Source organism: Saccopteryx bilineata, chromosome 4 (assembly GCF_036850765.1).
Source record: "Saccopteryx bilineata isolate mSacBil1 chromosome 4, mSacBil1_pri_phased_curated, whole genome shotgun sequence".
In the NCBI taxonomy this organism is placed as follows: Eukaryota; Metazoa; Chordata; class Mammalia; order Chiroptera; family Emballonuridae; genus Saccopteryx; species Saccopteryx bilineata.
In genome coordinates this window covers 44,743,363-44,757,766 of record NC_089493.1, presented here as the reverse complement: position 1 = coordinate 44,757,766, position 14,404 = coordinate 44,743,363, and the positions used below count along the sequence as shown (strand labels likewise).

At 38.5% G+C, this 14,404-nt stretch overlaps 1 protein-coding gene across 1 annotated transcript in view; it reads right to left on the bottom strand.

The window, feature by feature from the left end:
- The window catches only part of ATG14 (autophagy related 14), a 34,623-nt gene extending 20,337 nt beyond the window's left edge, over positions 1–14,286 (bottom strand). The window contains exons 1-3 of the mRNA XM_066275987.1: positions 14,052–14,286; positions 2,951–3,013; positions 2,055–2,097 (exon numbers count right to left, since the gene is read on the bottom strand). Coding sequence (XP_066132084.1) covers positions 2,055–2,097; positions 2,951–3,013; positions 14,052–14,272 — 327 coding nt within the window. The 5' untranslated portion in view covers positions 14,273–14,286. The remainder of the gene's footprint in view (positions 1–2,054; positions 2,098–2,950; positions 3,014–14,051) is intronic.
- Positions 14,287–14,404: the final 118 nt, after the last annotated feature.

The following is a 14,404-nucleotide window of genomic DNA, read 5'->3' as shown; positions in this document are numbered from 1 at the left end:
TACTACCCATATGTCATATGCTCAACACCACGTGTGGCTAATGGCTACCACATTGGTCTATGCAGATACAGAACATCTGCATCATCACAGAAAGTTCTATCAATGCCCTGCTCTAAACTCTTAGTGCTATTTACAGAGGAGACCTTTAATAACCTCCCTGTATTATCTCATTAATGCAATAAACAAACATAATTTTCAAAATAATTAAAACTACAATAAAACTAGTTTTTTAAAAAAATGTAAGTTACATAAGATTTCCTGAAAAGCCTCAATTATATGAAACACGAAATTTCCTCTTTACATTACTAAGGATTTAGGTATTGCTTCCCCCAAGGTGAATACAAGATCAGTAAAAATGCAACCTAGTAGTCAGTTAAAAAGCAAAATTATCTATTCTATAATGCCTCCATCAATGTGGCTAATTAAAAGCTTAAAACAACACTGAAATGTTTAAGGTGTCTGACAGTACAAGATACGGAGTAGGCCCCAGGGATGCTCTGGGGGCGAAATGCTAACCGCTCCAGTGCAGTGAGAGACATCTGAAAACAGGCTCGTGGGGACTGGTGAATTCCGGAGAATTGGTAATGAAACGTCTTCACTTTTAAAAGGTATGAGTCTTTAAGAATGAATATTGAAGTTTTTGATAGAAAAATTACAAAACAGAACAGGGACTACAGAATAATGGGGATAGGCTTCTTTATAAATAGCCTTTTGTGATCTTTTTCACTACTTACTGCCTATTTTGTTTCTATACGATTTAGAGCATGAATAGAATTCACTTATATCAAAAATTCTTTTTTTTTTTAAAGATTTTATTTTTATTCATTCTAGAGAGGGGTGAGAAAGAGGAACAGAGAGAAGAGGAGAGGAGCAGGAAGCATCAACTCGCATATGTGCCTTGACCAGGCAAGCCTGGGGTTTTGAACTGGCGACCTCAGTTTCCAAGTTGATGCTTTATCCACTGGGCCACCACAGGTCAGGCATATCACAAATATTCCTTAAGTTACTTAAAAAGTAAAAGTGATGCTTATTATTGTGAAAAAAATATATACATCCCAGAACAGAAAAATGAAAGTGACTGGTAGCCTCCTTCCTGTTCCTCAGGGGCAATCTCAAAATTTGATGTGCATCTTTTCAGACATTTTAGAGTATATTTATATATAAAAACACATACACAAATGGAATCATACTTTAGCCAATATTTAAAAATTTTTTCATTAAAAAATATACCTTGGACATCACTCCATTTCAATACATGTAGACTGACCTCACCACATTCTTTTAAACAGCTACACAGTATCATATTTATTACATTCTCCTTAATTAGCTTTTACTTGAAATTAACTTTACTACTAGTGCTGCAGACCATCAACTTCCCTATCCATAAATCTCTGCCTTCACGTGCATTTCCTTAAGAGGAAAATTGCCAGAGATATCAGAGTGCATTAAAATAAACCCAAACATACACCAGATTGTCCCCCAAATATGGCAATATATATTTCCAGCAACAGTGAACAAAATCATTATCAACCAAACTCCTTATTTTCATATGCTGCATTCATTTCTTTTCTCAGTTTATGTTCATTTTGCTTAGGGTGTTTATTAAAGAACCTTTTATGTAGTCTGTCAGAATGTTCCCCTTGATGGCTTATCGAGGTCCTCTCACCCCCGGATTGCATGAACACTTTCCCACATTTTCTCTTCATATTTCTATGGTTTTACTTTTCACATTTAATCATTACTCCACCTAGATTACATGTTTATGATAAATAGGTTTTCTCAAAAAGGACAGCCCGTTGTTCTTACATGTCTATGTCAATACCAGACTTCATAATTAATCTTTATGACAGCTTATTAATTAATTGTCAACACCTTGGTTTTGGTATCTAGATAAAATACTTGAGAAGTGCACACTACAAATATATTCAAAGACACATCTTCCAAAAATGAGTAAAAAGATATTTAAATTCACAATGATTGTTTAAGCTCTATCAACTAAAAAACATGTAACCTCAAGTACAAAGAACACTATTTAAATAGTTCTTACAGCTTACCAATTGATCTGTTATCCACTTTCCTTCCATAGCTTTTAGCACTCTGTATGGAGAAGAGATGGAATAAGCTCTTAAAATAATTAAATTTTGTGAAGCTCAAAAATGTTAAAACCAACAACTTTTTAAAATAAGTTCTAATAAATGGCTAGAAATACCAAAGTGGAACTGAAACATAAGTGTTTTCCAAATTCTGTTCTATGCAATTTTCTCTTACCTCCTTCCTTTCGTACTTCTCACATACCCCAAAGCGTTTCTATAAAGATTCATAATAAAGGTTCATAATATAAACTTCCATAACAGCCACAGCCTTTGTCCTCAGTCATAACTAATAACTCCCATCAGTCATAATTAATGTTACAACAGAGGGTTCACAATTGAAAATGCTATCATCTCCCAAAGAAAAGGTACAAGCCAGTATCTGCAAAAATTTCTTTTTTGGAGTAAAGTGTTCTAGAAAAATAAAAGTTTCTGTGATCAAACAAATTAAAGAAATAACTGAGTTAAATTAATTCAAGTAGTTCTCTCTAATGCAAGGCATCTCAGAGTATTTATCCACTTAGCGATGTGTTTATCAAACCTGGGTGGTGTCTGCAGAACAGAGACTGGGTCAATTTGGGACAGAAAGTTCCACAGGAAAACTCTTAAATCCAGAGTGTGAGAAATGCACCAGGGGTGCTCAATAATAACTCAGATTCTCAGGCCTCCCCAGATCTACTCAGTCAGGATAGCTGAGGACAGGATTTGAAGAATCTGCATTTTTAACTATTACCTCAGTTAATGAATTCTGATATGAATGCTCTGCAGACCACACTTTGCAAAAACAATGACCACTGGATCAGACACCTTAATGGTGACCGTGTAACCTCCACAGATTGAAAAGCAAAATAAAAACTCACTCTTTTTGAAATTCTTCTTGTTTGCTCTTAAGTTGGCTTAACCGTTCCTTCTTGTCTATAAACCTGTAGAAAAAATATTCAATATTCACTTTTTTTTCAGTTCAAAGAGATTCTGGGAACCAAGCATCTCTGCAGACTCATCTGGAAATGTCACTGTCTTGAAAGTTAAGTACTATACACAACATCTCCGTGGGATGCACATGGCTGCTTACCACTTGATTATTTTAAAACTAAGTTCAAAATCTCAGCTTTAAAATTCTTTCACAGTTTATAAAATGTATCTATAGGTTTCTACCCCTAGGTTAAATTATTTTCCAAACAGGCACATTAGAGTAGTAACATGAATTTGAATTCAAAGAAATTGAGGCTTCCGTTATAAAAATAATTTTAATCATTAAGCTTAATTTAATCCTGCTCTCATCTGTCAATTTTTTTCCTTATAAATTTTAAAGCATAATTTTTTTTTCTCACTGATTTAACTGCTAGTCATTGGAGGTTAACCAGCTACTTAGTAAAAGTTATCAAAAGCACAGGATATCAGGCCCTGGCCAGTTGGCTCAGTGGTAGAGCGTCGGCCTGGCGTGCAGGAGTTCCAGGTTTGATTCCCAGCCAGGGCACACAGGAGAGGCACCCATCTGCTTCTCCACACCCCCTCTCCTTCCTCTCTGTCTCTCTCTTCCCCTCCCGCAGCCAAGGCTCCATTGGAGCAAAGTTGGCCTGGGCACTGAGGATGCCTCCATGGCCTCTGCCTCAGGCGCTAGAATGCCTCTGGTTGCAACAGAGCAACGCCCCAGATGGGCAGAGCATCACCCCCTGGTGGGCGTGCTGGGTGGATCCCGGTCAGGCGCATGCGGGAGTCTGTCTGACTGCCTCCCTGTTTCCAACTTCAGAAAAAACAAAAACAAAAACAAAAAAACAAACAAAAGCACAGGATATCATACTGCAGTTTATCTTCCCTGTCAGTCTCCTATTCTTAGCCTTATTATTTTCTCCCTGTTACCTTATTTGGGGTTTAGTTTGCCTTTTGGGTTTGTTTTTTTTTGGTAGCTTATGGTGAAAACTCAAATCAAGAATTGTATGTCCCCCTTCCTTTTTAACATAACCATATAAAGTTAAAATTTCCCTCCAAGTAACTGCTTTAACTAAATCGAAAATTTTGATGCAGTGTATTTTCATTACCATTTAGTATGAAATGTCTAATTTTCCATCAGATTCCTTCTTTGACTCACAAATTATTTACAAGTATATTATTTAATTTCCAGATCTATGGGCTTTACTACGTAACTTACTGTTATTATATTCTTTCATTCTGATGTGATCATAGAATATACTATGAGATTTCATGCTGTGATTTGAGACTGACTGCCTTGTGGCCTTAAATTTGGTTTGCCTTGGTGCAAGTCCCACGTGCACTTGAAAGAACATGTATTCTACAGCTGCTGGGTACAGTGTTCTATAAATGTCAAGTAGCTGACGGTGGCTACCAGTGTCAGTCAGACCTTCTAGATCTGTGCTGCTCAATATGGTAAACACCAGTCACACATGGCTTCTGAATACCTACAATGTGGCTTGTTGCTTAATAAAGATTTGGTTTAAAAAACTGTATGACTAACATTGTACAACTGATTTTCAAGTGAACTAACAGTGGCTCACTATTTTCAAAAATCTCTTCCTTACAATAATCGAGAAGTCTCTCTAAAATACTATTTCTATAACCCCATGTTTGAAACATACTCAAAGATATCTACTTCTAAATGGAAGGGGTAAAATGGTCTAACTATGACCATTTAATAATCACTGAAAATGTACAATACATAATATATTACACAAAAAGCAAAATCAGCAATATAATATGTGACAGAATTATAAACTTATATGACTAAGTTAAAATTAAAAATTCAGTTCCTCAGTTGCTCAAACCACATTTCAATGCCCCAAATGGCTGGGGACTACCATACTGAACAACACAAATAACAGCACATCATGGCAGAAGGCTCTACTGGGTGGCACTGCAATGTCCAGTAAGGTGGTTACCACACGAAATATAGTATTAGGAAACTCAGAAACCAATATGGAATGTAAACAAACCCTAGGTTCATCAATTAACTTCTCAGGCTTCTACTATGTGCCTGCAACTTCCACACTATTATAAAATCTAACGATATATTCTGCAGCTGTGTACTCTTAGAGATATTACTTATTTGTTATAATCTTCCATTTCCTTGTATCAAAAATGAGAAACTCACATGGTATTTATTTCTATCTCACTAAGGCAGTGTGGTGATTCATGTTCCCATAACCTGAAGGAGATGACAAATTGACAACTCATCAAATCATGCACACAAAGTACTGATATGGAAGATAAAGTCTTGCTTTTAGAAGTTATAGAAGTTCTCCTTTCAGATCTGTCATAACAATGCCACTCCACTTTGCACTAAAGCAAATCGGGATGACAAACAACTCTGTCCAGCTCTATACAGAACTGGTTGATTCTCTTGGGCTTTGTTAAAAAAAAAATTAAAACAAATATACAGATGACAGCAGGAATAATAAACAGAAGATAATCCCTACTGTACCAAACATTTCATGAGTCATATGATCCTTCATGAAGGAAATTAAAAATAAGTGGTGTTAACAAAGCTAAACAGCAGACGATACCAAGGAATGTGGCTCGGTCAGCATTTCATCTGCCCGTAAGCGCACTCATTCATTCTATGAATTCTCCATGCCACTGCTCATGGAAACAGATAAATTCATTCCACAAGTCTGTGCTTTCTCAATATGGATTCCCAAAAGTGGAAAGATTAATAGTCATATTCAAACCAGATTTAATGACACATACTTTATATTTAAAAAGGGGGGGTAAGGAATCATATTTTATGTACTTCAAGTTGGGGTTATCACATAAAATATCTTGTTTTTCCATGTCAGAACATATAAATCTCTCTCATTCTTTAACAGGGACACAGAATTTCATCAAATAGACATCATATAATTTATTTATCTAAACTCCCATCGAACTGTCATTGCTGCCAATTTTTCACTATTATCAGTACTATGAATGAATCTCCTGGTGCACAAATCTTTACAAGCTTTTACAATTCTCTGAGAAAGTCCTATAAATAAAATAAAATGCTGGGTCCAATATTTACATGCAAAATTCTGGCAGTTATCTTTAAATTTCCTCTGAATCATTTCATACAGTTTACAACCCCACCAGTAAGAGAATGTTTTTCCATTCTCTCCCCAAACACAGCACATCTCTTTTTAGTCTTTGCTAACCTGACTGGCTTCCCACCCCTTCACCCAAAGATAATTCAGAATTCATTCACTTGCCTTTATTTCACTAGAAATGTTGAATACCCTTTCCTATCTAATTAGCTTGCTTTTCTTTTGTTATTCCTGTTCATATCCTTTTTCTAGTTTTAAAAGGGTTATTAGGGAAGTTAGCCATTTTTCTTTCATACATCTTGAAACTCCCCCCCCAATATGTTCACTACTCATGTTTCTGTTCTACAGAATTTTCCCACTTTTATGCAGACACATTTATTAATTTTTTGTTTAATGATTCTAGTTTTTGTGTCATTTTCTAAAAGGAATCTGCCAGTGAACCTGGACCACATACCATGGCTTTTACTATGCTATTTCTTCTATTTTCTCTCCTAATTTAAAAAGGCCTTCTATACTATTTACCAAATTTCTCCTTATATGATTTGTTTTTTCCTCTAAAAAAGGTACTCCTTTAAATTGACTATTGTTTCCTAAATACTTCTATACCTTTGCAACTAATTCTTTCCCCGTTAAATAATATTCCCTTAAACTGACTTTCAGACAGTCGCCTTTCGACAGAGGCTGATGGAATGAGGAGAGTGATGGCCACCCAGCACCCGGTGGTATAAGAGACAGCACGTAACCCAGTTCAGGCTTCAGAGGGAGCTTTCTGGGAGCTGTGCCTATCTGGGCTAAGGCGTGGGCATAAGTTAGAGCTGGCCCTGATAAGGGAAGAAAGAATTTACCGGCAGAGGAAACTGTTATGTTTCACAAGGTAAAAAATTAATTTCTTCTGCACCAAAGCATTTCAACATACCAAATGGGAAAACAAGGATAGGCATGTACTGCTAATGAGTGTGAGCATTGGCCACGGACAATCATGGGTGACTGAGACCTGTACACAGGTCAGACCATTCATAAAAATGTCCCTTCTTACTGGGAAAACAGCACCAGGGCAAGTGCTCTATTAGGGATCCACGTTAACTTTGTGCTAAGTGATAATTAACACCATTCTAACACCTACAACTTATTGAGCACTTAGATGGCCCAAGCACAGCATGTTCCATAAAACAACTGATCCTTCTACCTGCCTGCCCAGTCCTTTTCCTCATTCCAGGGGCTCGTTTACTTTGTGCCTAGGGTTATGGCAATAGAAGGATCTGAGCAGCACCATGAATGTATTATCAGAAGAAAACAGAAACCTTTGAGGGCCTTTAAAAAGTCCCCTTTATGTATTTTTGTTTTTCACAATTTTCTACAATATTCATATGTACTTCTACATTCAGAAAAAAAGATATGAAATCAATTAAAATTTCTCACATTCCCCCTTTGAGGATGACATCTACTATAAATATATATTCATAATCCCCTTAAAATATCTAAAGTTCTTAGGTCGCCTGAGACAGATCACACTCTTTGGGATCCTTAAATATAAAGGAGAGAAATGAGCACACAGTTTTAGGTCAGGTCCATGGTGGGGAGCTTCACCCCTCTGATTTGGGCCCTGGTTGTGGTGAAAGAATGAATATTTCCAGTTACTGTAAAGAGATAAGGCAGTGAGGCTTCTCAGGTAAATGAGAGCACAGATGTTCCCGGGAGGAGAGCATAGCAATCTCCTTTTTTAAGTAGAGATGGTTAAGGAACTCATATTTCTTGAATTAGGATACTAACACAGTATGAATTACTAGTCATCAAAGTTTTCTCCCTTAAATTCTGTAGGCATACAAGGGTATGATGTTCATGGACAAATGCAACAGGGAAAAACACGGTCCTTATCAGAATGGTTATTTATGTTAGAATATTTAGGACATGAGAAAGTAGACTAAAAACACTCCTTGGGAGAAATGAAGGTTAAGTCACTAACAGATAACTGAAACAAAGTACTGTTTAGTTTCCTCACTTGTAAAATGACTTTGTTACAGGGATTAAGATAAGTGTGAAAGCATCAGGTACAGGCACTTAGCATTACATTACTTCCTCATTACAGGGAGTAATTTAACACTTAATCTTACTAATGTATTAAATTTAACTATATACAGGGTGGGGCAAAAGCCAGTGTACAGTTTGTATGACAGATAATACAATATTAGTTAATAATACAAGAATAAACTCTGTTTCATGAACTCACAGCCGTACACAATGCAGTTCCGATCTGTAAGTGAATTTAAGAATTAGCATAGTCTGGGAGTAACTAAGGCATAACTCCAGTTTCCTCACTTTTATAATAGGTTGGTAATACATGAATTTATGATAGAAAATAAATGGTAGATAACAAATTTGAAAACCTTTTATAAATTCTAAAAGGTATAATGATGAGAGGAGTCAGTAATAATGACTGAAAACACCACAATTGTAGGTGCACATAAAATGAGTAAACTGCATGGCCTGGGAGCTGAGACCCACCCTGAATGACACAATCAAACCGCAGTGATGCTGGTAAACCCTATCTAAAGGCGGGGAGTCCAGCTACCTACAGAGCTTCTGTTCTGCTGAGTGGGTTATACAAACATGGGGCCAGAACTGAATTCTCAAGACAACAGATTTTTATAGGCAGGCTAGTTACAACCAGAAGAATACTAGTGGGAAAACAGAAACAAGCCAAAAGATTTTTTGGATGTTGGTTATGTCTTCCCCTTGAAATCTTCAGTAATGTTTAAATCTCTTGTCATTTATTATCTCACTTCCATTTGTTTAGTGCCCGTATTTCTGTCTCTCCTGGTAAAAGTATAATCATACATCCTTAAAACTCATCAGCAAATGTACTTATAAAAGCAATATCCATATGCTCAGAAAAATGTGCCTGCCTTTTTAATCCACACTTTAAAATAACTGGTTCCTAAACCAGCAGGCAGATTTTCCCAGTCCTCCAGTCTCTGGGTATCCTCAGATGATATTCCCCACCCCACTCCCACTCCTATCATAAACCAGTAACTAATTTCTTTCCAGTTTTGACTGGAAAAGTGACTTTGTTAGTTCCCTGTAGAGGAACGGTGCGATTTTTTGGTGTCAAATAAATGTATAATCCAGAAAATTATATTCCTGTTAAAAGACCTGTTAATTTTAAAATGTTCACCAGTACAAGATCCAAACATTGTGTTGAGAGAACTGCTTACTATAATTCCTCTTCATCTCTTAAAGAAGCACACAGTTAAAAGGCAGGTGAAAAAGTGGCGAAGGAGGTGGGTATTGTTTTAGGATTGGGCCCAAGGTGGGAGGTAAGGAAAGGCTGGTGAGGATACTGAGGTATAAGGAAGTCTTCCCACTGAACAACTGAAAAGTAGTTAGTTTAGGTATTTTTCAACCAATCAATCTGCCAATTCGTATTTTCCACAAAATTATATAAAAACACATGCTCCTTTGTTAGGAGTCAAAGGAACTAATTATTGAGGTAGACTGAGTCCTTAATATCTAATTTCTCTTGAATTGTTAAACCATTAAAACCTGTTTATTCAGCCTGACCTGGGGTGGCACAATGGATAAAGCGTCGTCAGTTCGAAACCCCGGGCTTGCCCAGTCAAGGCACATATGGGAGTTGATGCTTCCTGCTCCTCCCCCTCTCCGCCCCCACCCCTGCTTTCTCTCTCTAAAATGAATAGTCTTAAAAAAATATTTTTTAAAAACCTGTTTATTCAGCTAGTCCATTAATGAAACCTAAACATATATATATATTTACATTTCATTAACTTTGATATGTACTATCACATTCAACACCAGGTAGGTATTTACTGAAAAAAATCAGAGATTAAACAAAAGTTTTTAAACTGTGCTGTAAATCTCCACATTTTATTTCCAAGTGATTTCCCACAGTTAGCGAGGAGTTTTTCAGAGTCTAAAGCAAAACACATAATTACAAAACTTTCATAAATACCAAAGACAGAGGATCTCACAACCAATCTTTGCCCCTCACAATTTAAGGCTTCTTAGAAGTCAATGTAAATCCTTCAGAGCAGAGACCTACCTGCCTTTCTCCTCCGTAAACTGCGAGAATATTTTATGCAGATAACTGCACCCAGTGAGAGCTCATTAAAAATGATCTGGCTTTTAGGACAATGGTTCTGGGTCTCAAGAGAGTCTTTCACCCTAGTAGCTCCTCCGCACTGTGCCGGGAGCGATGAAAACAAACCCCTCTTCTTAGGGAAGACACAGTTGGGAAGAGAGAACAAGGAAACGTGAAATGAAGCAGCTGAGCAGGCCACTTGGGCAGTCTTGCTGCCCCCGAAGCCTACATTTTCTTTTTTATTTCTCAACTTTGAATGGTTCTAGTATTTGCTCTTTATTTTTCTTAGAAAAAGAAATCCACTACATCGCTCTTCTGAAAATTCACTTTAATGCTCAAGATTTAGCAAGGAATTTATATTTCTAAAAGTCTATTGCCTTTGCTGGTCCTTTGGTAATACGCCTACTATGTACTACCCACTGCTGCTGCACGAAGCACTGGTGATTTGACGGAACAAAACCATAGTTCATGCCTTCATGGAACTAAATTCTGGATACGAGATCCTCCTCAAATAAATGTTACACATCACTGCTCAGTATCTGAAGGGATTGAGGATCGGGACAGAAAATAATAGGGGAAGAGATGGAAGTGTGAACCTACTTAGTGAAGGTCAGGGAAGGCCTTCTAAAGAAGTAACATTTAAGTTAAAACAGAAAGACAAGATGTCAATTAGGAGGGAAAGTGTTCCAGGCAGAGGGAACAGCAGGGAAAAGCCCAGTGGTGCAAAAGTTTCAAGTGCTTCAGGACTGAGAGAAGGTCCTAATGATGGAGCAGTGAATATGAGAAAGCATGCTAAGTACTTTAATGCAGCCTCTTATGAAATCACCATCAGAAACCTATGAAGTTAGCTATCCCACCATTTTCAAAATGAAACAAGCATAGGCAAGGTTAACAAACATTAACTTGTTCAAAATCACATGGGAAATGATGGAAATTGGATTCAATTCAATGAGTATGAATCCAAGGCCTACATTTTAAACTCAACCTTACAGCCAAAGTTAGAATGTAAACAGTTGCCAAATCACACGGGACTTCATATGCCATATAAATTCAAGGAGCTTGAATTTCTTTTTTAATTAAATTAATTGTTTGAATTTCTTTTTAAATGCAGTGGAAAGCCAATGAAATGTTTCAGTAAAACAGTGACATTATCTGATTTACAATTCTACAGTGGCTACTGTGTGGAGGTCAGAGGGAGGGAGAGGAGGTGCTGTATGAGGTTAAAAAAAAAAAAAAAGGAAACCAGTAAGTGGCCAGGAGAGAAATGAGGGCAGTCTGGACTAGAAGTAAACAGATTCAGGATCTATTTTGGAGCAAATTAAATTAGACTTATTAGACTTGCCAATGACTTGGACACATGGAATAAGAAAGAAGAAAAAGTCTAGAATTATAATAACTCCCAGGCTTCTGGTTAAGTAACAAAGGGATACAATGGATAAAAATGAAAGTATTCAGGATCAGACTAAGTTTGGGAAGGAGGGGTAAAAGCATTCAATCATTCAACAAATCTTATAAGCATCTACTATGTGAGCACGCAGCAGAGTACAAAACTGGTGGAGCCTTGCCCTCATAGATCTTACATCACTGGAGCAGAGGACAGCTAGACATGTTAACATGTAAGCCATAGATGGTGACAACACAGCAGGTAATCTGGGAAAGGAGGTTACTATTTTACTTGAATGGTCAAAAAGAGTTTCTCTAATAAATGAGCAGAGGGCTAAAAGAAACAAAGGAGGCAGCCAGGAAGATTTCCGGGAGAAGAGCTCCTGGCAGTCTGAATAAGACTGCAACATCATGAGGCAGGAGTGTTCTTGGCATGTTTGAGAACTAGCAAGCAGGCCAGGGTGGTATAGCAGAGTAGGTAAGGGGAAAATAACAGCTCAGAGGAGAATGGGCAATGCAGAACTCTTGTTAAGGACCTGGTTTTTTGGTTTGTTTTTTTTTTTTACTTTTGGGCAAAATCTTTCAGGAACCCCCTGAAATGTTTCAAAGAGGAATGGAGTAGTGTTGCAACATGGAAATAACACCATAAGGGAGCCAAGGTTGAAGCAGAGGCTCACAAGGCAGTATTTCTTTGTGGATCAGTCCAGGAGATGATGAAAGGGTCAGACTTAAGTTCTGAAGAGTGGAAAAAATTTATTGATGGGATTAGAGAGGGTGGCATTAAGAGAGGAGTCAAGGAAGACTGAAGTTTTTTGGCTTGTAGCAAAGAAGAATGAAATTACCATTTACTGGATGGCATGAGCATGGGAGGAACAGATTTATGATGGAAAGTAGTAAGTTCAGTTTGCCAAGACAGAGATAGTTATTACAAATTTAAATATAGATGTTCAGCAGGCAGCTGTTTTCTGGATTCCAAAGAGGTCTGGGTTGGAGATTAGTCTAGAAGTTTTCACCTTACAGAGATGGCATTTAAGTCATGAGAATGCATGTAGGAAAACATATAGATAGAGGGTCTAGAACTGAACCCTTGAAAAACTCAGACATTTTCATCTCATACCTAGTATTTTCACATTTGAAAAAATTGGTTTAGCCTGTCCTGTGGTGGCACAGTGGATAGAGCGTTGATCTGGAACGCTGAGTTTGCGGGTTGGAAACCCTGGGCTTGCTGGGTCACGGCACATACATATAGTAACAGGCAAGCAATGAGCAACTAAGGTGAATCAACTATGAGTTGATAGTTTTCACTCCCCCCATTCTCTTCTCTCTGAAAAATCAATATAATCTTTTTAAAAATGGTTTAATTTTTAAAGATATCACTATCAGATCAGTTTCTAAAGTCAACAAGTGGATGAATAAGACACAGCAATGCTCTAAAGAGATTATATCCTACAAATCTCAAAAAAGAAAAATAGAAACCAACTCCATTCAGGATCAGAGGAATACTAGAAACTCAAGAGATTTCCAAATATAAAGGTTGTAAAAAAAAGTGGTTAAGTGGATGGTACACAGGTTTAGGATGCCTGGATCTTAATTTGTCCCTACACTCATCCATGTAACCTAGGAAAAGGCACTTACTTAACAGTTCCCTCAGAAATAACCTGGGGATAATAACTTACTGGGTTATTGTAAGTGAATTAATACTTGAACTTTTGCGATCAAAAAGTTAGCTATCTTACTATTATTGACACGAAGTTATTGAAACTATAGTTGGGAAACCCTTCAACCAAACACACTAATTCTTCAATTATCTTAATCAAGGATTTGTAGCTCTCTGCTTTGATTTCAAAACAAGGCCAAAACATGTTCCTAAATTAAATTCTCTTTAACCAAGGGCTTACAGCTCCTAGTCTGGATTTTAACACAAAACCAAAACACATCCCCAAACTCCTTAGCATCCAAAAACAATCAGGGAGCAATTAGCTAGTCCCAGTTCACACAGAGTAAGCATGTCTGATAACAAGGTCCAGCTGTGACGCTCGAATCCCTCTTAACCAGTTACTTAATTCTCTTCTGGTTTCTCCTCTAGAATGAATGTGCTTTGGAAGACAGAGAAAGCTTAAACCAAGCTTTGAACGGGAGTGCAGCAAAGGGCCGAGAATCCAACTCTAAGGCAGCAACAGGGGGAAGACTCCTCTGGAGTCACCATCTATCCATTTTCCCTAATACCCAGGAGCAAGGTGGGGTCAGACTCCCCACAACGGTGGGTTATGGGGAAACGGCGACCTTCTCACCCTCGACCCTGTTTCCTAGGAGCAGAGCAGCAACCCTCCCTATCTGCCTTTCCTTTCAGGGGATTCCTGGGTCAAGACCTGGGTCTCAGCCTCCAGCCCCCAGCGCGGAGCTGAGGAGACACCCGGGGAAGAAACAATAGGGCCGTGGCGGCCGCCGTACCTCTCCCGGTCGCGGCCGTCGAAGTAGACGAAGTCGCCGTTCTGAACGCACTTGGCGCACGTCAGCCGGCGGCGGGTGGTGTTGCACAGCGGACAGCGCTCGACCGCCACGTACAGCCCCTCCGCGTCGTCCACCGAGTCCTCCAGATCTCGGGCGAGCGGCCGGGGCCCGCAGCCAGGAGCCTCCGGCGCCCGGGCTCCCTTCCCACTGGGAGACGCCATGATAGCCTGTGAGCAGGGCCAGTCACGTGGGATTTTGTTTTCAACCAGATGCATCCTGGGCGAGGGGGCGGGGTCTGGGGAGGAGCCTGGGGCGGGGCGGGGGCGCGGGGGATGCGGGCTGGGGTCCCGGAG